Source organism: Suillus fuscotomentosus, assembly GCF_016647785.1.
Source record: "Suillus fuscotomentosus strain FC203 chromosome Unknown F5891scaffold_254, whole genome shotgun sequence".
NCBI lineage: Eukaryota > Fungi > Basidiomycota > Agaricomycetes > Boletales > Suillaceae > Suillus > Suillus fuscotomentosus.
The window spans coordinates 24,987-49,814 of record NW_024539766.1 but is presented as its reverse complement, the minus strand read 5'-3'; the positions used below and the strand labels follow the sequence as shown (position 1 = coordinate 49,814).

The window sequence follows — 24,828 nt, the reverse complement described above, 5'->3', positions numbered from 1 at the left end:
CGACAAACACGTTGTCAAGCGCCTCCTCAATTCCAATCTCAATATCCCAGTAAGGGAATTATTAGCTGTATCTCCCGATGTTCGCCAACACTTCCGCGAACTTACGACCAAGAAGCGCGTCACAGTAGGCGCAGTATCGGTGCACGAATTATCAGGGCATCCCACGACCGACCAATGGCTAAAGCAATACGAGGATGTGCGCATGCGAAGCAACGATGGTAAAATCGTCGCGGATCACTTCGCGCCCTTGCGCTGTATTTGCGCTAAGACATTGGAAGGGCGCACTCTCACCTGCGTCTTAGATCAAGGCGCGGAAGTAGTAGTCATGCCAAGGGAAGTATGGAAAGAGCTCGGCATACCGCTCAGGTCGGACCATAGCCTCAATATGGAATCGGTGAACACGTCACGCGATGCGACGCTAGGAGTCATAGAGAACATCCCGCTTGATTTTGGCGCAGGACCCTTATACTTCCAAGTCCAGGTTATCGAGCGCGCGACCTTTGAAGTTTTACTAGGGCGCCCATTCTTTAAGCTTACCTCGTGTCGCACATTTGATCTGCCCGACGGAGAGCAGGATCTCATACTAACTGATCCTAACGCGCGCAAAGAACTGCGCATTCCAACCCTACCTTGGGTCAAGCGACAGCTCGCAAGAGACGCGAAGTGCGCGAGTCACACGCACTCCCACGCGCTCAAGGAGGAGGAACAGGGTTTTTAAGTATCGATGATCTGCAACATTCATGGGGAGAAGCCCATACACATTCGTCTTCCCAAATATTTTCCTTATCACATCAAGTTTCGCATTTTCGCATCACGCCTAACACGCCGCGGATAGCGCATCCCATTCTTCGCTCTTAAGGAGCAACAACGCATCGCCTTTAGTTTCTATGCATCAATTTTCTTCATCCTCACTTCCGCAGCATTCAGCGCGTTACGCGCATCTAACATCCACGCAGACCGTTATAGATCAGGCGACTATCGACGCCTTTAATTCCTTTGATTATTATGATCCCGTACTTCACGCGCTGGTCTATAAACCAGTCGCGAAGAAAGTGCGCACGGTACCTACCACTATGCCCGCAGAGTATAGGGTAGTGCGCCAATTGCCAGATGATCCGTTAGCAGGATTACCCAACTTACCCACCCATCCCCCAGAATTCACGCCGGGCGCGCGCTTTACTCAGGCGCGCACAGATAAACTAGACCTTGACCCAGCAAATTGGCTATGGCCAGAAGAACTCAAGTTAGTGCGCTGGCTCGTGCGCGTACACGAACTCGCGTTCGCATGGGACGCCTCAGAGCGCGGGCGCCTCAACGAGACCTACTTCCCGCCATACAAGATTCCTACGGTTCCGCACACGCCTTGGTCTCAGCGCAATATTCCAATTCCACCAGCCACTTTAGATGAAGTAGTACGCATCATCAAGGAGAAGATCTCGTCGGGAGTATATGAACCATCAACGGCCGCGTATCGCTCACGCTGGTTTTGCGTAGTAAAGAAAGATGGAAAATTCTTGCGCCTAGTTCACGACTTGCAGCCGCTCAATGCGGTAACAATTCGCGACGCGTCGCTTCCGCCTTTTGTTGAACTTCTTGCAGAAGCGTTCGCTGGATACGCGGTGTACGCAATATTGGACTTATATTCAGGTTATGACCAGCGCGCGCTTCACGTAGACTCGCGCGACTTGACAACCTTTGGAACGCCCTTGGGTCCTCATCGGCTAACCACTCTTCCTCAAGGACATGCTAATGCTGTACAGGTTTACCAAGGCGATACCGCGTTTATCCTGCAACACGAGATTCCAGAATTCACGTCGCCATTCGTGGATGATGTTCCGATCAAATCAGTGCGAACGCGCTATCAGCGCAAAGACGGTTCATACGAGACAATACCCGAAAACGCAGGAATCCGGCGCTTCATCTGGGAGCATTGCATCGTTGTCAATCGCATCCTACAGCGCCTAGAGAACGTAGGCGCAACCGTATCCGCATCAAAGTTTGTTCTAGCCGCGCCTAAGGCAATCATCGTTGGACACAAATGCACGTTTGAAGGGCGCATACCAGAAGAATCCAAGGTACAGAAGATTCGCGACTGGCCAGAACCCACCAATCAGTCGCAAGTGCGCGGATTTTTGGGAACTTGCGGCGTCCTGCGCATATTCATTCGCGATTTCTCACGCATCGCGCGCCCACTAATTAACCTTACCAGGAAAGATGCGCCATTTATATTTGGACCTGAACAGCACAAAGCCATGCAGACCCTCAAGGACTCAATTCTAGAATCGCCCGCGCTAAGGCGCATCGACTACGATAGCGAGCGCGAAGTCATTCTAGCAGTCGATACTTCCAATATCGCTGTTGGATTCATCTTGCTGCAGATAGGCGAAGACGAAAAGCGCTATCCAAATCGATTTGGCTCAATCGCGCTAAACGACGTGGAAAGGTGCTACTCTCAAGCAAAGCTAGAACTCTTTGGACTCTTCCGCGCGTTGCGCGCGGTGCGCATATACATCTTTGGGGTGAAGAATCTGACGGTGGAGGTAGACACAAAGTATATCAAAGGTATGATCAATAATCCGGACTGCAGCCTAATGCGACCATCAACCGATGGATCACGGGTATCCTTTTATTTTCATTCAAACTCGTTCATGTATCTGCGCAAAAGCATAAAGGCGTTGATGGTCTCTCAAGGAGACCAGTCGCCGAGGAAGACCCCATAGAGGACGATAATCATGAGGATTGGATTGATCGTGCATACTCGTTCGCTATCGTGCTTTTGAACGATCGCACGCATCATATAGCTGGTGGTTTGGGTGACATACGTCACGAAGCGCATCGCACATGTTTCATCTCGCAGAGCGTGCGCGTACCAGCGTTGCGCGTATACTTTGATGTCACGCAGACGGAAGAACCAGAACCAGATATCCCACGCTCGGATGCGGCGCGCGCAAGACGCGCTGATGACCACTATAGAACAGTTTCTTACCACGCGCGAAAGACCCACTGACGTTTCAGATGAAGAATTCGAGAAGTTCGTGAACAACGCGGCGCGTTATTTCGTTCTGGAAGGCAACCTATGGCGCAGAGCATCGCACAGCAAACATCAACTTGTGTTACCTCCAAACAAGCGCTATCGCGTTCTCAAGGAGGCGCATGACGACTTAGGGCACAAGGGTATCTATACCGTCAGCGCGGGCCTACGGCTACGCTTTTGGTGGCCGCGCATCATCGAAGACATCAAATGGTATGGACAAACGTGTCACGAATGCCAAGTTCACCAAACGAGGAGGCTGCATATTCCTCCAATCGTCCCCATACCAGGAGGTCTATTTCGCAAAGCGCACATCGACACGATGAAGATGCCCAGAGCGGGCAGATATGAATACCTCGTGCAAGCGCGATGCACGCTAACGTCATATCCGGAATGGCGCATGCTGCGCAAAGAAAATACTAACGCGCTAACCGCTTTTATTTTCGAGGAGCTCTTGTGTAGGTGGGGCCCGATCACAGAGATAGTGACGGACAATGCGCCCGCATATAGGCTCGCAGTAGACGAGCTCGCGCGCACATACGGGATTCACCCGATCCGCATCTCGCCATATAATTCTCAGGCAAACGGTATAGTCGAAAGACGACACCACGATGTCCGGGAGGCCATCATTAAAAGCTGCGACGGAGATGATTCTCGCTGTTATCAGGTAGTTCATTCAGTTTTCTGGGCCGAGCGCGTCACCATTCATAAAGCAACGGGTTTATCGCCCTATTTCATGATGCATGGCGTCGAGCCAATATTTCCCTTTGATCTTGCAGAAGCGACGTTCCTCGCGCCCTTACCAAATTGAGGCGCATTCACCACCACTGACCTTATAGCATGGCGCGCGCGCCAATTGCAGAAGCGCGTAGAGGATATTAACGCGATTAAGGATAAAGTAGTCGCGGCGCGCTACAAGTCCATACGCGACTTTGAAAGACGCTTCCACGCGTCTATCAAATCGCACGACTTTGAACCCGGCGCCTTAGTATTGGTATGCAACTCGAAGGTTGAATACGAACTGAGCAAGAAGATGAAGCCACGCTATTTGGGACCTATGATCGTAGTGCGCCGCACGAAGGGAGGCTCATATATGTTGGCCGAGTTGGACGGCGTGATCTCAAAACTCCGGTTCGCCGTGTTTCGCGTCATCCCTTACTACCTGCGTAGCGAGGAGCGTGTATCGGTAACCCAAATGACTGGAGTAGATAACGAGAGCATCGACGAACTAGAAGCGTATGAAACCGTAGAACCTGACGAAGACGAGCCAGAGCGCGTGCAAGACGATTAGCGCGCGCGACCATATTCCGCGCGCCCGCACATCACCCAATCATATTCGCGCAAACGCGCATCCCTCAAAAACATAAAAACAAAAACACCAGATAATACGAAGAACACAAAAATATTCCATTAAGTACATACTCTCAGTTTTACCCCGGGTTTCGTCCGGTGATATCTCTCATATCATTTGTTCATATAACGCGCATTGCCTGCACATAAACCCCACAGACTCTAGAATATATCAAATGCACCAAGAAACACGCTAATACCCCGCAAGTACATACTGATCACTACCTTAATTGTATAGCGCACGCATAATCACCTCATTAGACTTTCACCTTCTAACGCGCGCGCGGCGCCGCGCACTTTTTTCTAACTTTCATTCAAGCGCGCGCACGTCATCGCCTCGGCGCGCGCGGCGCAACAAGGCAGGCATAGATGATGGAAGGCGCGCGAAGAAGACAAGACGGGCGCGCACCCCGCAGAAAATTCAGTAAAGTCCATCGCATTACCTTGATCTCGTCGCGCGCTTGTCACTTACATACTTATAATTTTAATTTCTTAAGCCCAGTGAATCAGATGGGGACATGGACATGGACATGGAACAAGACAACACAGGGATTATCATACAGGCGCATTGGCGCTCAGAAGGAGTACACAGGCGCATTGGCGCTTAGAAGACAAGAAAAACAAAAGAGAGGTGCATCTACTTAAGGGAGTCATTGATCTGCCTCTCCAATTCAGCCCACGCGTTGGACATAGCAAAAAACTTGTTGGAATAGTTGAGGAGGTCCGCCTGTTGGGCGCGCGCATACTGGCGCATCTGGAGAGTGGAAGTGCGCAAGTGTGCATTTTCCTCCTTCAAACGCGCGGATTCCGCGCGCGCCTCTTTCAACTCCACCGCTGGATCCTTGAACTTGTCCTTTCCCTTAGGCGCAGAACCAGACGCCAAAGGACCAACAGCGCGCACAGGAATATCGCGCGAGGTGCGCACGACCTTCTCCTCCACAGAGCGCTCTCCAACAATCTCCACATCCATCTCAGACTCCTCAGATTCTTCTTCATCCTCAACAGCAATGGAGGAAGCGGTCTCCTTTGCAGACTCAGGAATAGGGCACTTAGGCATTGGTTTGCACGGGCGCGCCTTAGGCGCATCAGTAATGTTGCGCTTAGCTAATCCACAGCAGTTAGTGGCGCGCGCCAACAATAGACAAGAGGCGCGACTTACAGAAAGTGCAAGCGCGCTTGGAAACATCACAAGGAGGGCACCGGCGTCCAGGCGCGCCTCCACAGTCTATGTCCTTGGCAATACAGGCGCCACAGCGCCGCGCCTTGACCACAGACATGCGCCCGACGCGCGGCTAGCGCAACCAGCCATGTTAATAGAGTGGCGCGCCAACAGGAAACAGAAGACGCACCTTCTTGCTGACATCAGTACCAGACGTGTCAGTGGCGCGCGCCTCGACTTCGGACGCGCCAGTGGCGCGCGCAGCTTGCATGGGAGGCGCCGGTGGAACTGAGGCAATCGCCTTCGCCTTCCAGTCCTTCACGACCGCCTCAATCTCCTTACAACTCTTCCGTCCCTGCTTTAACGACTCCGCGCTCTTGTCATCCATCTCCAGCACCAACGCCAACACACCCGCGCGCGTGGAACAACCGTTCAAGGTGGCCTAGGAATGTTAGTCCACAATAGACAAATACATGTAAGCGCACTCACCAGCACTGAATACCACTCGCGCAACCACATCTCTTGATCCTCGAGGAGTTCTGGCTTGAGATCAGGCGCGGACATCACACATCCTTCCAAAGAGACCAGAATGGAGGCCCAAGCGACAAGGAGGCGGTCGGCATCTGATTCCACGCTAGCGTCACCCATAGGCGCGTCCTCAGGAGGCCCTTGCGCCACTGGAACAGGCTCAGGGGAAGGAGTGGCGTTCAACATAGCAACATTGAAAGTAGGCATGATGAGAGATTGATAAGGAAGAAGTCAAGAGATCGCGAGAACGCGTCCATCTTCTTATCAACATCTCCTCTGATTACATCATCGATGCTTGTGATCATCAAAGGACGACCCTACTCTCGCGATCACCTGATCCCTGTCTATCATCACCTCTCTAAGTCCAAGATCCCGCGCTATAGCACTGAGTGGGGACACTCAGAATGTAAGTCCCCAAGAGATGTAGAGACTCACACGTCTCAATGCCGGATATCCGGTCTTTACCCATACATTCCTATATGCGACAGCTCTAATCCTAAGGACCAGTCTCGCGCGCGCCTTACCTATGCACGCGCTATATGCGTGCTTCGCGCGCCTCCTCATAGGTCTTCGCGCTATCGTCCGTCCATCCGTCCCATGTCCTTACTGATTCACTGGTGCGTTATTTCTATCTTATCCATTGAACTAATAAAATCTTCGGTCCGATGTCCGCGCTACTTATAGAAAGTTTATTTAAACTTAGTTATAATTAGAGTTGATATGGTTACTCGGTTCGGGAGCGCGCTCGGAAGCGCGCCATCTCCATTCTTAAATACAGAAGGGTTTCCTTTGGTTCTGGTACTTACTTTCCCCTTATCTTTGTGTACTGGAAAGTGTATAGATCACCTCCTCACTTGTTATAAGATCTGATTCTCCTGTCAATCATCCATCTGGGCATTCACTCCTCAATAGGACGTTTCCCTTAATGCTCAAGGCGCGCCTTCGCTTCGCGCGCGCGCATTCTCGAACCTCCCGCTCACGTGCGCATCTCGCGCGCCTTTGCCTCGCGTACGCACGCCTTCGCGCGCGTTATCTTCTCGCACCTGTTAGCGCCCACCTAGCTCATAGAGTTTCCCTCCACTTTTTTTCGAGGAACTTCTCTCAGTGGTTGTCCCTTGGGTGGAGTCGTTGTCTCATATCCTGGTCTTGCTGTTGAGCACCCTTTTGTTTTAAGTGTTTTCACGTCTAGTCAAGATTCCTCATCTACACCGCAAAAGTCGCACAGCAATGCAAATCCGATAAGCAGGTGATGACCGGACAGCCGATCAGCTGGAGACGCCTGGTTCTGGAAGATGGTATGATAATAGGCAGTCATATATGTACTTTATTGATACACCTCTTGGAGGGATGCACCATGCATGTAGCATCGGTGATGCACCCACGACTGCATGGACTATCTACACCGGATCATCATACCATTGGCTGTCACAGTTTCATGTGAGCATCATGAAATTGAAGCATTCCCTCACCACGGATCACAACATATTGAGGGGAACAACAATGTGGTTCTCATCTAACAAATACAGAGAGCGAGAACTGGAATACAAGGGAGAGTGACCGGGAACAGCACGAAAGAATAGCTAAAAGTACACTATATGTGGTATTGGAAACTAGTTTGTTCTACATATACCGGAGGTGGCGACATCGCTCTCTACCGGGCATCCGAGGCATTGAGGCATTGCTCCAGTGCATTCAACCGCTGGTGGAGGATATTTTCCACCGAACGCACTCTTATCTCCAAGGCATCCACACAGTCATTGATGGCAAAGAGATCCAGTCTCTTGCTGAGGTCCCGGATTCCCTGCAGGATGTCCCTTGCAGTTGGCTCGGGATCGGCGATGTTGGCTGGTGCAGGCTGATCATCCTGTTCCGGCCGAGGGCTTGTGCCAATGGTTGGGAGTGTGCACATGGGCACATCAGCCAGCGGACCAGGCTGTTGCTTCTCCTCTAAGAGTCATCTGGATTGGTTTCATGGTGGGAATGCTCGATGTTGCAATGACGGGGACATCAAGCGCAGAGGGTGGGTGATAGTGGACGGTCTTCTGGAATCGCAGGTGGTCCTTGATTTGTGGGTCGTCATCAGTAACAGAGGTCCAGTCGGGGACACTCTGAAAGGCGCCGCCCCTTGAGTACTGCCGGATAATGGTGGCACAGGAGAGTAGCAGAGGAGAGAATGATGTTGCTGTTCCCGCGTAAAGTTTCAAGTCTCTTGCCTGTATCAAATGACAAATGTTAGTTTGACAAAAAGCATTTTGAGGGGAACATCAGAAACACTCACCACGCGCCTGGCTATCTCATCCGATAGCTTCAAGGCCTCGGGATCGCCCTCCTTCACCTTGATGCATCGCTTCATGAGCGATTGCACAATGACCAGTATGACTTTCAATGTGTCATTAGCTGCTTCCGGAGGTACGGACATGATGGATTTGTAACAAAGTACGGTGGTGCAGAGGGAAATGAATACAGTAGATATCAAAAGCTGATTTTGGGAGATTCCGACAAGGCTGGATTTTATCGATCCGGTTGTGAGTGTTACTGGAAAGTGATGGATTGTGGATTGTGGATTGGAAATTTGTGGTCTCAGTCTTGTATCCATAAGAGGTCCGACAATTGTTCGACGCAATGTTACGCAATAATCCATGCACCACTCCCCGGATGAATGAATCCGAATGTGGTAACAGTTCAAAATGATTGCTCTAACATTGCATTCATCTGGCACTGGAGCAAGAATCAAACATTTGGCTCCTGCTGGTAAAGCATTCTTTATTCCAACTGTGTATACTGTGCAAGTAGGCCTAACCATCAAACTTCTACACTACATAACACAAGATTGTGAGTAATATCGGGCATCTAGCACCACATATATGCAACCAAACTCTGTAATGATATATCAATGCCGATCCGGATTTAATGTTCATATTCATGTTGACGGCATGGATCTGCCGGGCCCTGCTATAAGCACGGAATTGTCATAATCAATACCATTCTCTAAATATATGGCGACATGCCAGCGGCTTGTGATACTTATGTTCCGGATGCTGGTATAGCTAATAGATGGATATGTGCCTCACAGCATGCAACCGAATAATATCAGATCCTGATCTGATGTGAATATTCATGTTGGAGGAATACGCAGTACATATAGCATCTGCTGGGCCGTAGTCGGGAGTGACAAACCTTGCATTCATGCCTGTGCCACAACCACAAGAACCATCCAAACCAGAGCATTATGCCATTGGATATATCACACCTTGATACTCAGACAACTTAATTCTGGAATGCTAACACAATATTCAAATTGATCTTCCTGGCCCAGGCTAACTATTAATGTCACACACCTTCCAATACAGGATCCCATTTAATATTGTCGGTATGTAGGAGCACCAAATGTATGCAATCAAAACTAAGTAAAGAAATGACATCATCACTGTCCATCAGGATCCAATAATAAGTATTTAATCATCGGATATCATTGAGAGATTGTTAGAGGTGTCTGGCGATACATCCGCTGCCGGGACCATGGAATCGACAGTTTCCGTAATGAGCACAGCAGATGCTGAGGTGCCGACATGCCCTTGAACACCTGTCATCACAGACGCATCCCACGCATGAGTCCACTGTCGGCCAATTGCTGAGATGTGTGGGTCTTCATCACTCTGAGTGAGCCAGGCCGGCAGGTGTGCATTTGCATGACTTGGGGGGGCATAAGCGGTAGTGTTGATACGGGAACGATGTGCAGTCAGATCATCTTTATGGTCCCGAAGAGCAATGGTTAAATGGCCAACAGAAGCTGACATTGCTCTCCATTCTGTATCAGGTGAATTGAGATGTTGCTCAAGTGCACTCAATCGCCGCCCAAAGACATCTTCCACCGAACCGAGTCTTGCATCCAACTCATCGACCCTTTCGCTGGTGGCGAGAAGATCAAGCCGCCTTCCAAGGTCCTGGATGCTCTGGAGGATGTCCCTTGCAGTTGGCTCGGGCTGCGCGGGATTGACTGCTTGCAGCGTTTCCGCCTCGGCTTGCACCAATGGGCACATCATAGGCATCGGTTGAACCTCTGTGTGAACCAGTGGAACATCAACAGACATTGGGTTAGCATCCGGTGCAGAGTCTTGATAGGTTTCAGTTCAAGTACCAACTGTGGAATGAAAACATTCACCTCCGTGTTCAATGTTGTTGGGCTCAACATCCAAAGAGGAAAGTGCCGGCGGTATCAAGATCTGCCAGGACCGGGTATTGACCGGAGTATTGTTCACAACTCGGGACTTGGGGGCATGTGACTTAGAGCATCTGACAGGGTGGGAGTCACCTGCCGCTGTGGCCTTTGCCTTTGCCTTTGCCTGCATTCTTTTCCGGATGCTGACTCCGTTGATCGCACATGTGATCTTCATATCATCGCAATTAGCACAGGCAAGTCAAATGCATCTGATCTTCTTATCCGGGAGGACAAGACAGGCCACACCCAATTTGATGCACTTGTCGCATTTCTGTGGGTGATGACGAACAGAATACTTCAAACATCTTGGCGTCAATGTTTTTTCATGCAAATAATAATGAGGTTACCTTCACTGCTGTGGCGATAGCAGAGTCCTGGCCCCATTCAACAGGCTGATGAACATCCAAGTCAACATCTGCAGTTAGCCCAATAAAAACACTTACCCTGCTTTCTGCATCCCAGAAACCTCTATCATGCGTGCCTTCTGAGTGATGCGAACCTGCCGATGCCAAATCCTCTTCAGTGATGCATTGTGATGGTATCACCTTAGGGAATATAATCATGTGGTGGGTCAGCTATGCCGAACAAAAGACGCGGGACTCACCTGCATCAGAACTGGGTTGGTAGTTTCATTGTCTTCATCAGCCGACATTACCCTTTTCCTCTTCGGAACAGACTTCCATGACCGGGAAGTCGAGTTGTCAACTAATTTCGCCTCTACCGGTTGGTCATCTTCCGCCCGTCTCTTCTTACCATTGCTGCCCTTTGGAATTGCATTCACTGCATTCTTAATGCCTGGCACAAAAAGGTTGTATTTCAGCAGGATTGGAGCTGACACAGGAAGAGGGGTCAGAGGTTCCAATGCCTTTGAGAATGGGGATGGTGACAATAGCGACAGATCTATTGCCGGTGTGGCAGATATGCTCGAATGGTCTATGTCTCCGGGAGGAGGGGCCGAAGTAGATACAGCCGCGACGGGTGGTGTTGTCAATGAGAACAGTGCCGAAGTTCCACAGGAGGAGGAAGAGGAGGATATTCGTGTTAATGCTGTTGGAGTGTTAAGACCATGCACAAAGGGTAGGACTGATTCTGAGGGGCTTGGCTTCAGCTCGTGCGCTGTGCCCCTTACCCGAGTATGTGCCCTTAATTTCAGATTGGTGTCCGAGGAAAGTCCAAAGATGTCCGAAGGACATCCGAAGGCGCGGGAAACTTCGGAAGGACTTTTCGGATGGGTGCAAGTAACTTCCGTATGAGTGTGGGAAAGTTCTGGAAATTACGATGAGGTTTCGTCCTGATATGGATATGTATAATGGCTACTCGGGACTTGTCCTGAGTAGAAGTAAACAGAGGAAAGGCTGCAAGGACAAAGTCCAAAGCAGAATAGGTCCGGAGGACTGCGGGAAAGATCCGGACGGACTTCCGGAAACTACGGAGGATCGGATGGGCGGATGAGCGGAGTATCGGATAAGCAGAGCTCCGGCCTAGGGAGAAACTCCCTAGGCCTGAGATGGATAACAACTAAGTTGGAAGACTAGAACTGATATGAGGACTTAGAGTGAAGACTAGTGCGAGGACTAATATGATATTCAGACTGAGGTACTACAAGACATATACACAAGTTTATATACTAAGAGAAATAATGGAAGGATCAATAAGCAGAGTCCAAGGCTATGTACAAAGCATATGCAAAGGTTGACAAACACGAGTCGGAAATGAACATGGGTTAACAGATAAGTAAGCATACCGGTAATAAATATAACCGAGGTACTGGTAACAAGGAATACCGGATAGGCTGTGTTAACGTTATATGCACAGGAAATGAATTATGAAGCTTATCGTATATCAGATAGGAAACAGATCTATACATCGGATCGGACCGGATCGGATATGGTCCGGACGAGATGCGTGGATATATAGGATGTGGCATTAGGGCAACGGGACAAGGATGAATGATGCAGGCTAGCTGCGAAGGAAAAGGGATCTGGACGTGGACGTGCGGATGTGGATGTGCAGAGGTGCAGGGATCCAGATGGGTAGAGGACTGGAGACATGGATAGGACATCCGAAGGTCCGGATGAGGCGTGGGAAGATTATCAGATGTAAGTCCGGAATATGGGATATGACAGTAGTCGAGACATTCTTGTCGGTGCGGGGTTGACATTCCTCTCGCAGAAGGAGATATGATATTTAATGGTGCCCATAACGTCTCCATAATCTCCCCATCTATTCTGGCTGCTCCTGTAATAAAGGTTGATGCATACCTCACATAGCACTTGTCCTGATGGCCATGGACATGCCACAGTCCTATTCCCGGTACGATCTCCATACCGGCAGGGATACTCATGTATGGACTTTCATTTACCCTACGTCGGAAATGCTTGTCATATTGGCAGTTGATGTCATAGAATGTTAAGGCTCTTGTGAGTCCATTGGTGTGATGGCTCAAAGCATGACAAAGAGTGTAGTCCATATTCATTTGTCTGATTAATGACGTCAAGGAGGATAAAGCCAGTGACATTGGTTACCGTACCTTTCCCCTTTCTGGAAATCAACAATGGAATGAGGTACAAAACAGCCATGTTGAGCGCATGCACAACCACCAATTCCTGTAGCTTCCAGTTTGTGTTGGGAAGCATTTGCTTGATTCACAGCCCGGTGGTTGTTGCACTCTGACATTTGAACATGTTCGTTGGCGCTGGCTAGATGGGCCTTGTATTTGTCTCGGGTCACCATGAAGCACAGGCCATCTGTCAACCATACTTCATCTTCCGGACAAGTAGGATGCAAATGTTCTGCTTTGAAATTACCATCCATGACCAGAGATCTCGCATATATCCATTCTGGATCATCGCTGTTTCTTTCAGCCGGCTGCGGCGCATTTATTCCGGGTTGAGGGCATGCTGGGCAAAAAAGAGCAAGTTCACCAGATTCCAGTTGTTTCTTGTTGTGAGCAAAGCCATTCCATTTCAGCAGTTTTAGTTGACGCCATTGCCATCCCACCTGCATCAATTCCCTGTAGCGGTCCTGTTTTGATGTTAATTCATACATGGATGACCAGGCAGCACCTTGCACATACTGGGACTGAGTGGGGAAATATGCTAGATGTCATTCTCCTCAATTTACTGGAGTAATTCATAGCTGATGTTCCGCATTCTAAGTTATCGAGCAGTGTCAGAGTGCAACAACCACCGGGCTGTGAATCAAGCAAATGCTTCCCAACACAAACTGGAAGCTACAGGAATTGGTGGTTGTGCATGCGCTCAACATGGCTGTTTTGTACCTCATTCCATTGTTGATTTCCAGAAAGGGGAAAGGTACGGTAACCAATGTCACTGGCTTTATCCTCCTTGACGTCATTAATCAGACAAATGAATATGGACTACACTCTTTGTCATGCTTTGAGCCATCACACCAATGGACTCACAAGAGCCTTAACATTCTATGACATCAACTGCCAATATGACAAGCATTTCCGACGTAGGGTAAATGAAAGTCCATACATGAGTATCCCTGCCGGTATGGAGATCGTACCGGGAATAGGACTGTGGCATGTCCATGGCCATCAGGACAAGTGCTATGTGAGGTATGCATCAACCTTTATTACAGGAGCAGCCAGAATAGATGGGGAGATTATGGAGACGTTATGGGCACCATTAAATATCATATCTCCTTCTGCGAGAGGAATGTCAACCCCGCACCGACAAGAATGTCTCGACTACTGTCATATCCCATATTCCGGACTTACATCTGATAATCTTCCCACGCCTCATCCGGACCTTCGGATGTCCTATCCATGTCTCCAGTCCTCTACCCATCTGGATCCCTGCACCTCTGCACATCCACATCCGCACGTCCACGTCCAGATCCCTTTTCCTTCGCAGCTAGCCTGCATCATTCATCCTTGTCCCGTTGCCCTAATGCCACATCCTATATATCCACGCATCTCGTCCGGACCATATCCGATCCGGTCCGATCCGATGTATAGATCTGTTTCCTATCTGATATACGATAAGCTTCATAATTCATTTCCTGTGCATATAACGTTAACACAGCCTATCCGGTATTCCTTGTTACCAGTACCTCGGTTATATTTATTACCGGTATGCTTACTTATCTGTTAACCCATGTTCATTTCCGACTCGTGTTTGTCAACCTTTGCATATGCTTTGTACATAGCCTTGGACTCTGCTTATTGATCCTTCCATTATTTCTCTTAGTATATAAACTTGTGTATATGTCTTGTAGTACCTCAGTCTGAATATCATATTAGTCCTCGCACTAGTCTTCACTCTAAGTCCTCATATCAGTTCTAGTCTTCCAACTTAGTTGTTATCCATCTCAGGCCTAGGGAGTTTCTCCCTAGGCCGGAGCTCTGCTTATCCGATACTCCGCTCATCCGCCCATCCGATCCTCCGTAGTTTCCGGAAGTCCGTCCGGATCTTTCCCGCAGTCCTCCGGACCTATTCTGCTTTGGACTTTGTCCTTGCAGCCTTTCCTCTGTTTACTTCTACTCAGGACAAGTCCCGAGTAGCCATTATACATATCCATATCAGGACGAAACCTCATCGTAATTTCCAGAACTTTCCCACACTCATACGGAAGTTACTTGCACCCATCCGAAAAGTCCTTCCGAAGTTTCCCGCGCCTTCGGATGTCCTTCGGACATCTTTGGACTTTCCTCGGACACCAATCTGAAATTAAGGGCACATACTCGGGTAAGGGGCACAGCGCACGAGCTGAAGCCAAGCCCCTCAGAATCAGTCCTACCCTTTGTGCATGGTCTTAACAATCTCCTAGCACGCCTGCTACAGTAAATATCCAGCCCAACAAGATGAGGAGAGTAGTAGAACGCCCGCAGAATGCTGTCCACAAGCATGGCAGGAAAGGCGTCGGGCTTGAACCTTCTGCAACAGCCGCAGAACTCACAGCCAGTGCACCTGGGGTACAGGTCAAACAGCCTGCACAGGTGGTCAATACTGCTGATATTATCCCAGCAAAAACCCGAGTTCACAAAAGGACTGCTGAAGAATCATTGGAAAGGTCTCCCACAAAACGGATGAGGCGTCAAGTGGCAATGGAACAGGACAAGGGAATTGCGAGACAGGCTGGTAAAATGGCAGGGAAGAAACATGTTACTGAACAGGCTACCGATGGGTCTCCCTCGAAACGGACCAGGAGCAAGACTTCACAAACCGGTGCGGGTAAACGTGCCCAGAAGCCCAACTCTCGGTACAACGATTATGTAAAACCTTGATTGATGTGGGTCTCTTTTTGGGAGGAGGGGGAGAGGGGCACAGGGTGTCTCTTCCGATAGCTTTCACTGACGGACCACAATCTGGTCACGACAAATGGACTTTGTGATATATCTTTGAAGTCATTCTATCGGTCGGGCATATGTCGTGTATATTCTACACATTTTTCATGATGGGAAGTAATACAAATTAGATTGCATAGGGAACTATAGTCATAGCATACTATCCCCCTGCTGCTCCACTCTGGTTATCATCGCATCTAGCGGGTACATGATCCGGCGGTGAATATTAAGTAAACGATGTATGTTTATGACATCAGCCCCGAGGTTAGTTACCCGATCTCTTGCCTCGGCATATGCACCAAACAAATGCCGGTTGGCCATGAAAGTGAGCCCTGGTCGTGAGTCATATACAAGTCCATCCCCTGGTGCGACAATGTTGCGAACATATCTATCGACTGTCCGACACGAAAGTCAGCCGGAATCGGAGTGGAAATGCAAAAAACTCACAGTCACTATGTCCTATGCTGTTGAGCCGTCGGATCGCGCGACGCATGGACTCTCCTGCCTCTTGGAATGCGTTGGGTTCGGTTGGAGACATGGATCTCTCTGCAACCACCAGAATTAGAACATATAGAGAAAGTGAAAATGACATACCTGAATTGGCTGATGTAGACGTCAGCACAATGGCATTCGTTTCCTTACCGAATGTCTGGTCCACCGATCGGTTGACTGATGTGGACGTAAGGTCTAAGACATCCGTCTCCTCATCGAATGTCCGGTCCATCGATCGGCTGGGTGATTCAGAGGTGAGGTCAATGACATCCCTCTCATCGAATATCCGGTCCACCGATCGGCTGGGTGATTCAGACGTAAGGTCAATGACATCCGTGTCCATATAGAATGTCTTGTCCACCGATAGCCGCATGGTAGTTGGTCCCTCCATCGGATCTTCCCACCCACAGGTCGTATGGATCGTCTGCAGGGTCTCCCGGCATAATATCATCTTCCGGAGCTGTGGCATCCTGCCATCCGCAATCGTACGGATCGGCCATAGAAGCTATGTCTGCGGGGTCGCTGTCGTCCATAGGATTATCCCATCCAACATCGTAAGGATCATTTGCCGGTGCAGCAGATGTGATCATCTCGCCCTTGGAAGATGATGAATCGGCCACAATATCTATGGAGTCCTGTAAGACCGATCCCTGGCAGTACACTGGTCACTTACCTGCATTAGCTTTGATATCTTCACACGCCCGGTCAGCTCAGATATCGCTTTGTAAATGACCCACGCACTTTCATCCGTTGCTTGGACGGCCGCAGCAGTCACGATATCGCCCCATCCACAGTCATATGGATCTTCGGTCGATGACTCGTTCGGGGGCACCGTCTCGTTGATGATCAGAGCATCCATAGCACATAACATGTTGTCGCTAAGACGGTAGGACAATTCGGTCGGATGTTCTATGATGTTTTGTGAAATGACGGTGTTTCCTGGGACCCGGTGAGTACTTACCTCCGTTTGATCTTACATCCGTTAATACTACCAACGGGTCAGTTATGATATCTGAACGCAAATAATATACTTACTTTGCTCTAACGGCATGATTGTTTCCTGGGATGTCACATTCATGTCATCCTCCCATCCGCAATCGTACGGATCCATCGGCAACGATACTTCAGGTGAAACTGAAGCATTTGAAACGGTATCATCCCATCCACAATCATAGGGATGATACGTCGGGAGCGTTGATTCGACATCTTGATCGAAGGAGTGAGTTCCTGCGGTCAATTGTACCGGATCTTCTGTTGGGTTCAAATTAATCAGCTCCATGGCGAGTGCCAGGCTGTAGCTTACCTTCCGGTCTTGTACAGCCTAATCCGGTGAGTTAGTTTTGTTTTATAAGAAAATGAAGCAAAGCACCTTCTGCCGATGTTTGGACGGCCGGTGACACGCCAACGACCCCCATTGATGGGGAACGCAGGGCTGTCAAAAAGTTGGGTGTGCGGAGCAACTCTACAACATACATGTCTATTACGAAGTGTGAGATCAACGGTGTTCGGCTTAATATGGCACTCACCTGACAGCATGCTTGTGACTTCATCAAAGTCGCCATTAAAACATCGCTCGTAATCTACGGGACAAGGTTGATTCAGCGATGCCAGTATCCAGGTAACGACTTACTTTTCTCTCTCTTTCCTAAAGAATCAACCGATATTCATAGCTATGGGGTAACTCGGAACGTAATTTATATACTGCCAAAGAAATGTTTTGATCATTACCGGCTGATAGGGGTTAAATGGTGAACTTGCATTTATATATCGGATAAGATTCCAATCCGACGATTCCTTGGAATCTTGGAATGCTATCCGGTTTTGGAGGAACCCACGACTCTAAAGGGACATACTTGCCCCACCAATCTATGGGGTCCTCGGGCAATGCGGGGCGTGGCTCCACCGGGGAGTCATTTGATACAACATCATTTGATACGACACCATGATCTTGAGTGGAATTAGAACTGAACATGATGCTAGTCCATATATCACCAGCATCTGGAGGGAGTGAGTCACCAGCCTCTGAAGAGACTGGAGTGGCAACACAAACACGTCTCTCAGACATGAATGTTTGTGTAAAATGAATCCGAGAAGGCGATGAGGTGCCAAGATATACCTTCAATGATTTGTGGACCACCGACTGTGGGAACCAAATACATGGGACAATGATTGGTGAAATCCTTCTATTACGTGATTATTATATGATATCGGTCCATGCTGCCATTCTACGTTCGCCACGAGGTCTCGGAAACACCCACAACTGACAAATTGGTATTGATCCCGACATTCATAAAATTTCTCAGAGTCATTCCTCTTTCCCTTCCGCATAGCATTACTCTAACTTACCAACATCTTTCACATACTCCTATGATACCTTCCGAAGAAGCAAATGCTGCCCTCAATGATACTTTGAAAGATGTTCAATCCCTCATCAAATGATGTATGAAGTTGAAAGAAGGCGATTCAGCGACGGCATTGGCATTGTCAGATGAGATTGCTAGGCGCTTGGTACGTCTGGTTACCGTTGATTGTCCAGTTAATTTTGGATTGTGGACATCATTTGTTTCAGGCAAAAGATTTAAAACTCTATGGAGGGAGCGCAACATTGTTCTCTCCACAGCTGCTGTCATGCACAGCGGTCGTATGGCAGTACACTAAAGGTGGCATGTTTACATCGTCGCCGGACTGGACAACCATCGGCAACAATGACCCACGCATCAAGGATCATCCACGTTTCCAGAAGACTATACATTATCGAGCTCCTACCGGTTCTGAAAAGACGGAACATGAACTTGCCTCTCTCGCCCAGACAGATGTACAACAAGCTGTCTTATCATTTCCATCACTTGACAGTCCGGAAGGCAGTCCCAGGGCTGATATCCAGACTCCTGTAAAGCTTCTCCCCAGCACAGAGAAACCTCAACATGCGATTTCCTTGGAAACTGTTGGTGCTGTGGCACCTCATTCTCCCCCGCTAACTTTAACGAAGGCCTCGGAACCGATCACTGCTCTGCCCATGTCAACGGCGCCTGCGAGGACGCCGGAGAAGACTGTTTTGACCCCCCGCCAACTTTAACAAAGACCATGGAACAGCTCATTCTGGTGCCCACATCAACGGCGCCAGCGAGGACGCCGGAGACGACTGTGCTGACTCCCTTGCCAACTTTCACAAAGGCCTTGGAACCTCTCACTCCTCTGCCCATATCAATTGTGCCCGCGAAGTCACCAGAGCAGACTGTTGTGACTTGGGACCCAAAGACACGGGAGAAGACTCACAGACAACATCGTAATGATAAAAAAAGGCAAGTGGAAGATGATGTCACCGATGAAACAGATATCATACATAGGCCTGCCCCACGTCCATTATCCCGGCAACCAAAAAGGAAGAAGAAGTTTATGTCAGATGAGGAAGAGGAGACCTGGCCCCATGGAACTATATATGTAGCATGGAAGGTATGAAGACGCCTAACAATCCTTTAGCTCTAACCATAGCATCACACACAGCAGCATGTGTCATCATCGATGGCTAGTGCAGTTGCAACAGGGTCAAACACAATGTCCTCCGACGTGGTCGGTGATAAGGGTTTCTGGGATGTAGACACCAGGGTAGGTTGTCGTCTCTTGGTGATTGAATTGTGATGTTTATGCTCCCAGCCTGCCGGATGGGGTAGGAATTCCACCATTGCCACTGCGGCAGAGGTAGGTGCTTGATTATTTAGGTGACAATCACTGGTAATGAATTTGGTGCAGTATTCCATTCGTCACCACCCCCGGAAGTGTGACAAATGCGTGAAATTAGATGTACCTTGTATCGTCCTCCCGGATAAGAAGTACGGCTTCACAAGACTCGCATGTGCGAACTGCGACGAGATGAAGATCACTTGCGCAATCGATGGCGTTGGTGTCCGGGAGAGGTTGCAGGCAAAGGCTAAGTCAACAGACACTGCTGTACACCCTCCCGCCAAACATTCTAAGACTCGAGCCCACAAGTTGCAGGCTGCCAAATCACAGGCCAAACATGTCCCGTCCAAGAAAGCACAACCAACAACTAGATTCTCCCATGCTGAGAAGAAGGTTGTACATCATTTGTTGGACAGTAAGCATTGAATCCATTGGGCTGGTGAAGATCAACGCATCACAATTTTCTAGATACAACCACGGAACGACCAATGGACCTCGTGAAAACACATCCGGATCCACCAGCGAAACCCAATGTGCCGCTATTGGAGCCTGCATTGGCCCCGGCAACTGCCAATTCATCGACATGCATCCGGGAGACACAAGTCAGCTCATCCGCACCCGGAAACCCACCGGAGCCTGAGCCATCTGCAAGGGACATATTGCATAGCATACACGATCTCGGCAAGTGTTTTGATCTTCTTGCTATGAATGAGTGGGTGGACGCAATCAACGAGAGGTTAGACTCGGTGGAGGAACAGCTTGATATCAGATTGACTGTGCTGGAGAAACGGTTAAGCACATCGGCCGAGCAGTGGAAAGCGACCTTGTCGACTGTGGGCAATTTGTCCATGGGCGTTCGGAAACATATAAACAATGTTGCTGTTCATCGGCCACGGGAGCATGTTGGTGGACGTATAGCATCACAACAAGACAATGTGTCACTTCTGCCATGGACATTCCGAAATGCTGGTAGCGGAAATGAAGATATCGCTATCTCTCAGATAGGGAGGCCAGCTCATGGACTGACAGAACGTGGTAATATAAGAAGGGTACACTATTCCGGGAGGTCAACATCCACTGCTCAAATACTGGGTGCATCACTTTTGTTGTTGTCCTCACCTCTTTCCTCTCAATTCTCAAGTGCACCACCCGGTATGTTGGGCGAGTAGATATTGATTAGTTCCGGCATCAGAGGCAGCTCATACCGTACTTGTATTTCTACCATGATTCTGTAGGGTAATCAGTAAATTTTGGAGTCTGTGGCGCAAGGCTCGAATACTGTACCAATTTGATTGCTGAATGGTTAATTTATGAAGAAACTCATGTACACAAGGCACTACCGTTTCAGCGCTCAGTTCTGATAACATATAGTCCTGGATTGACTATGTCAGCTGGTACCATAGTTTTTGCTCCCCTTAATATCTAATGTGGTTTAATATAAGTGGTTGATCCCACCCACAATGGCCAAATTTCGCCCACGGAATGGGTCGGCCGGGCCCTCCTATAAACACGAGATTGTTGTAATCAATACAATTCTCTATATGATATAAGGCGACATCCAAGTGACTTGTGATATTGATGTTCCGGATGATGGTATACCTAATGGGCGGCCAGGTATGTACCTCTAGGTATGCAGCTGAACACTGTAATGATATCAATGGCGATCCGGATCTGACATTGATATTCATGTCGGAGGGATATGCAATATATGTAGCATCCACTGTCCTGTAGTTGGGAGTGATAAACCTTGCATTCACGCCTTTGCCACAACTGCAAGAGCCATCCAAACCGGAGCATTATGCCATTGGATGTATCACAGCTTGATATGATACTTACAGTATAAAGTGACACATATCCTAACCTGCCAGGCCAATATATTATAGGAAGCAACAGTGCCGTCTATATCCACAACATACATGGCCCCGGAACCGAACTACAGAGGAGGGCGACTGGGAACAGCATAATAAAGAAAACAGTAGCTAAAAGTCCAAGATATACATATATACATTGTGAACCTGGTATTATTACATAAAGTGTTCTGGAAACTTGTTGGTTTTAGATGGACCGTACATTATCTACCAGGCATCTGAGGCGTTGAGCCTTTGCTCCAGTGCGTCTAACTGCTGGTGGAGGATATTCTCCACTGAACGCACTCTTACCTCCAAGGCGTCCACCCTCTCATTGGTGGCCAGGAGATCCAATCTCCTGCCGAGGTTGTGGATGCTCTGCAAGATGTCTCTTGCAGTTGGCTCGGGATTGGCACGGTTTTCTGGCGCAGGCTGATTGTCCTGTGCCAGCCGATGGCTTGTGCCAACGGTTGGAACTGTGGGCATGGGCGCACCGACCGACGGACCCAGCTGTTGCTTCTTCTCTATGATTGAATTAGTCTCAGGTTCCTTGTCGGATTTAAGAGCAAACTCACCTTCAATCGAGTTGAGCTCAACCCGAGGGGATTGGGCAAGTGATCTCTTACCCGGGGTCTTGGAGATCGTGCGGGACATCTTCATGCGTGTTCCGAAGTTTCTAGCCGGCTTTAATGTTGCCGCAGCCACCTTCGCTTGCATTCTCTGCCTGACACCGACACCGTCAATGGCACAGGTGATCTTCATGTGATCGCAGTTTGCGCATGCAAGTTGAGTGTATCCGAACTTTTTGTCTGGAAGGACAACGCAGGGTATGTCCAATTTGGTGCACTTGTCGCACTGCCGAGGATGGTAACGAACGGAATGCTTGAAAATATGTTAGTCTTAAACTCCTGCTATGTACCGATAGACTTACCTTCCATGGCGTTGCGATCTGAGAATCCTGACCCCATCCGGCAGGCTATAAAAAGAATCAGTCCCAGAATGCTACACAGAGCATGGATAATGCACCCTTGTCTCTACCTCAAGGAAACTCTTGTCATCCGCCGCATCGGATAAATCCGGACCAGCCGCATCCGAATCCTTGTCTGACGCTGCATTGGACTTTGCGAAACTTGAGTCAAGGATTCATAGGCAAATGTGATTGAACATACCTTTACATATATAGTCCCGGTGCAAACTTTGTCCTCATAGGCCGACAAGAACTTCTTCTTCCTCTTCTGTCTTGGCTTTGAGGATGGAGGGTGCGACTTGAGATCATCGACATTGGTATCCTCATCTTCGGCCTTTCTCTTCTTGGTGTTACCGACCTGCGGGGCTGCCCTTCCGGATTTCTTCTTGGTGCCAGCCACAAAGAGATTGAATTTGACGGAGAGGTGGGGAGGGCTTTGTACATCCGCCATCTGCATCTGCGACCGCTGTCCCTTCAGCAGCTGATGCTTTAAAGCTAAAGTTTACTTTCTCTTTCTATAGGCTAGGGATAGGAGAGTCCTCTTCTTCTTGATTGTAGCTTTAATATTTGTTGCCTTGCAAGTATTATTAATGGTTTGAGTGAAAACAGAGCTGGAGATGATGGAATTGATGAATTAGGTGGCCTAAGTAGCATTAGCAGCCTGCCCAGTTAGAATATGGTAAATGTGATATCTTCATTCATGTGAGGTAAGCTTTCAATTTAGTCACTAGCAGCTCAAATACCATGATCTCAATGTTCTATCATGTCTAGCATAGTCCCTATACATCAGCCCTATTGAATATCTCTGAAAAATATTCAAGAAATTGCTGGCAGCCTATCAAAATTCATCATAGGGGCTATTTCAGCTGTAGGACAGAGTTGCAGCAGAGTGAGAAAGGAGTGCTAAGAAGAAATATTCAAAATTGATAGATAGCATGTCTAGAAGAGTGGCAGAAGTGATTAGAGCAACAGAAGGTCACATAAAGTATCATAATTATAGAGATTGTGTTGATCAAACTAAAAGTCAAAAAAGTGTCTCAATGAGTCACCAAATTAAAATAGCCATATCTGCACATGATGACATCAGCTTCCCACGCCATAGGGAACTCAAATGAGGCTAAGAAGCATAGCTTTATGACACCTCTCTATGGTTTAGTCATATTCCTACACCCTGGCGCATAATAAAGCAATTACATGAAATGTTACAAACATTGAGACACTTTTTTGAGCCACTGTATATAACTACATGGTCGCCCGAGATATTGCTTCCGCAAATGATAGGCACTGATCTCAAAATCTCTAATTCTCACTGCCGATCACAAACATGTGAAGTTGGTTGGTCGAACAATCGCAGTCTGCTGGGACCAAACGGACATTTGTTCATTCCATTTGTAACACCTTCCAGTGTGAAATTCATTCAATCCACATCCTTGAAGACCAATTCTCGGCCATTTGTCTACCTTTCCAAGACTAATCATGGATAAACAGTAAATCATCCCCTTCCGATATCACTTCCACCTGCCGATGTCACAAATCTCATCATCGCTGACCCATGCGGAGCACAGAGGCATAGTCTTCCGAGCCTAAAGATATCAAACTGACTTTTGTGAAACAAATTCATGTGAAACATAACTTAAGTGGAAATCAGATGCTTATCGTCGTCAATATTATGATGGTAAATTGGTCCTTCCGAAATTACACATTTTGTGAATCATGAAAAAACTAAGGTGACTTAAGGGTCAGCCTTTCCGATACCAAATTCATATTCCCTTGGCCAATCATGACTAGCCGGGCCCAACCGTTTGTGTAATCAGTTGGGGTATGCCCGTGGTGAAATAACCAACTGTGCTAAACCTTCAGTCCTTCCGATATCACACTCATAATAAGCTGGGCGCAACAGTCGGTCCTTCCAACATTGTATACATATTGACATATGATGAGCTGGCCCTTCCGAGATCACTTGATTGTGCTCCTGGGCTGAAAACAACTAGCCAACCCTTCCAATATCAAATGTTTGTTCTCCTGAGCCGAACCATTTCCTCTCCAAGATTATATGCAATTCTCCTGGATGCGTCGAAAATGAGTGGTTGGCCCTCCCGAGATCTGCTGGGCTAAACCGCAAATCCTTCCCCCAACAATATTTCCCGAACCCAAACACAATCAGCCGGCCCATCCGATATCAGACGCATGCCCACCAGCTGGCTCATATGCCATGATGACACATGACTACCAGTTGCCGC

General features: G+C 48.5%; 8 protein-coding genes across 8 annotated transcripts; 3 read left to right on the top strand and 5 right to left on the bottom strand.

Annotated features, from left to right (window-relative positions):
- Nucleotides 1-7,719: 7,719 nt before the first annotated feature.
- F5891DRAFT_988856 (uncharacterized protein) lies at nt 7,720-8,487 on the bottom strand (the record flags this gene model as incomplete). Its single annotated transcript, XM_041378038.1, has 3 exons — nt 7,720-7,948; nt 7,998-8,281; nt 8,347-8,487. The coding sequence occupies 3 exons, from the start codon at nt 8,485-8,487 to the stop codon at nt 7,720-7,722; spliced, it is 654 nt and encodes a 217-aa protein (XP_041216648.1).
- A 1,036-nt stretch (nt 8,488-9,523) lies between these two features.
- Nucleotides 9,524-10,939, bottom strand: F5891DRAFT_988855 (uncharacterized protein; the record flags this gene model as incomplete). Its single annotated transcript, XM_041378037.1, has 5 exons — nt 9,524-10,182; nt 10,231-10,456; nt 10,635-10,679; nt 10,731-10,862; nt 10,892-10,939. 5 exons carry the CDS (start codon nt 10,937-10,939, stop codon nt 9,524-9,526), a joined length of 1,110 nt encoding a protein of 369 aa, XP_041216647.1.
- Nucleotides 10,940-12,510: 1,571 nt separating this feature from the next.
- F5891DRAFT_988854 (uncharacterized protein) lies at nt 12,511-13,335 on the bottom strand (the record flags this gene model as incomplete). The annotated part of the gene is made up of 3 exons (XM_041378036.1): nt 12,511-12,525; nt 12,554-12,767; nt 12,818-13,335. The coding sequence occupies 3 exons, from the start codon at nt 13,333-13,335 to the stop codon at nt 12,511-12,513; spliced, it is 747 nt and encodes a 248-aa protein (XP_041216646.1).
- Nucleotides 13,336-13,428: 93 nt separating this feature from the next.
- Nucleotides 13,429-13,865, top strand: F5891DRAFT_968157 (uncharacterized protein; the record flags this gene model as incomplete). Its single annotated transcript, XM_041376293.1, has 2 exons — nt 13,429-13,601; nt 13,652-13,865. Coding segments are annotated over 2 exons (387 nt in total), but the record flags the coding sequence as incomplete, so codon positions are not given.
- Nucleotides 13,866-15,118: 1,253 nt separating this feature from the next.
- F5891DRAFT_1200747 (uncharacterized protein) lies at nt 15,119-15,541 on the top strand (the record flags this gene model as incomplete). The annotated part of the gene is made up of 1 exon (XM_041368852.1): nt 15,119-15,541. One exon carries the CDS (start codon nt 15,119-15,121, stop codon nt 15,539-15,541), a length of 423 nt encoding a protein of 140 aa, XP_041216644.1.
- Nucleotides 15,542-15,751: 210 nt separating this feature from the next.
- On the bottom strand, nt 15,752-18,158 carry F5891DRAFT_988853 (uncharacterized protein; the record flags this gene model as incomplete). The annotated part of the gene is made up of 14 exons (XM_041378035.1): nt 15,752-15,996; nt 16,049-16,147; nt 16,196-16,395; nt 16,502-16,728; nt 16,767-17,002; nt 17,055-17,081; nt 17,129-17,320; nt 17,397-17,414; nt 17,463-17,525; nt 17,567-17,570; nt 17,620-17,673; nt 17,724-17,738; nt 17,822-17,846; nt 17,947-18,158. 14 exons carry the CDS (start codon nt 18,156-18,158, stop codon nt 15,752-15,754), a joined length of 1,617 nt encoding a protein of 538 aa, XP_041216643.1.
- Nucleotides 18,159-18,535: 377 nt separating this feature from the next.
- Nucleotides 18,536-20,943, top strand: F5891DRAFT_988852 (uncharacterized protein; the record flags this gene model as incomplete). The annotated part of the gene is made up of 7 exons (XM_041378034.1): nt 18,536-18,601; nt 18,663-19,145; nt 19,187-19,546; nt 19,586-19,699; nt 19,748-19,792; nt 19,844-20,189; nt 20,243-20,943. The coding sequence occupies 7 exons, from the start codon at nt 18,536-18,538 to the stop codon at nt 20,941-20,943; spliced, it is 2,115 nt and encodes a 704-aa protein (XP_041216642.1).
- Nucleotides 20,944-21,849: 906 nt separating this feature from the next.
- Nucleotides 21,850-23,045, bottom strand: F5891DRAFT_1200744 (uncharacterized protein; the record flags this gene model as incomplete). The annotated part of the gene is made up of 5 exons (XM_041368851.1): nt 21,850-22,145; nt 22,197-22,503; nt 22,553-22,597; nt 22,648-22,740; nt 22,791-23,045. The coding sequence occupies 5 exons, from the start codon at nt 23,043-23,045 to the stop codon at nt 21,850-21,852; spliced, it is 996 nt and encodes a 331-aa protein (XP_041216641.1).
- Nucleotides 23,046-24,828: the final 1,783 nt, after the last annotated feature.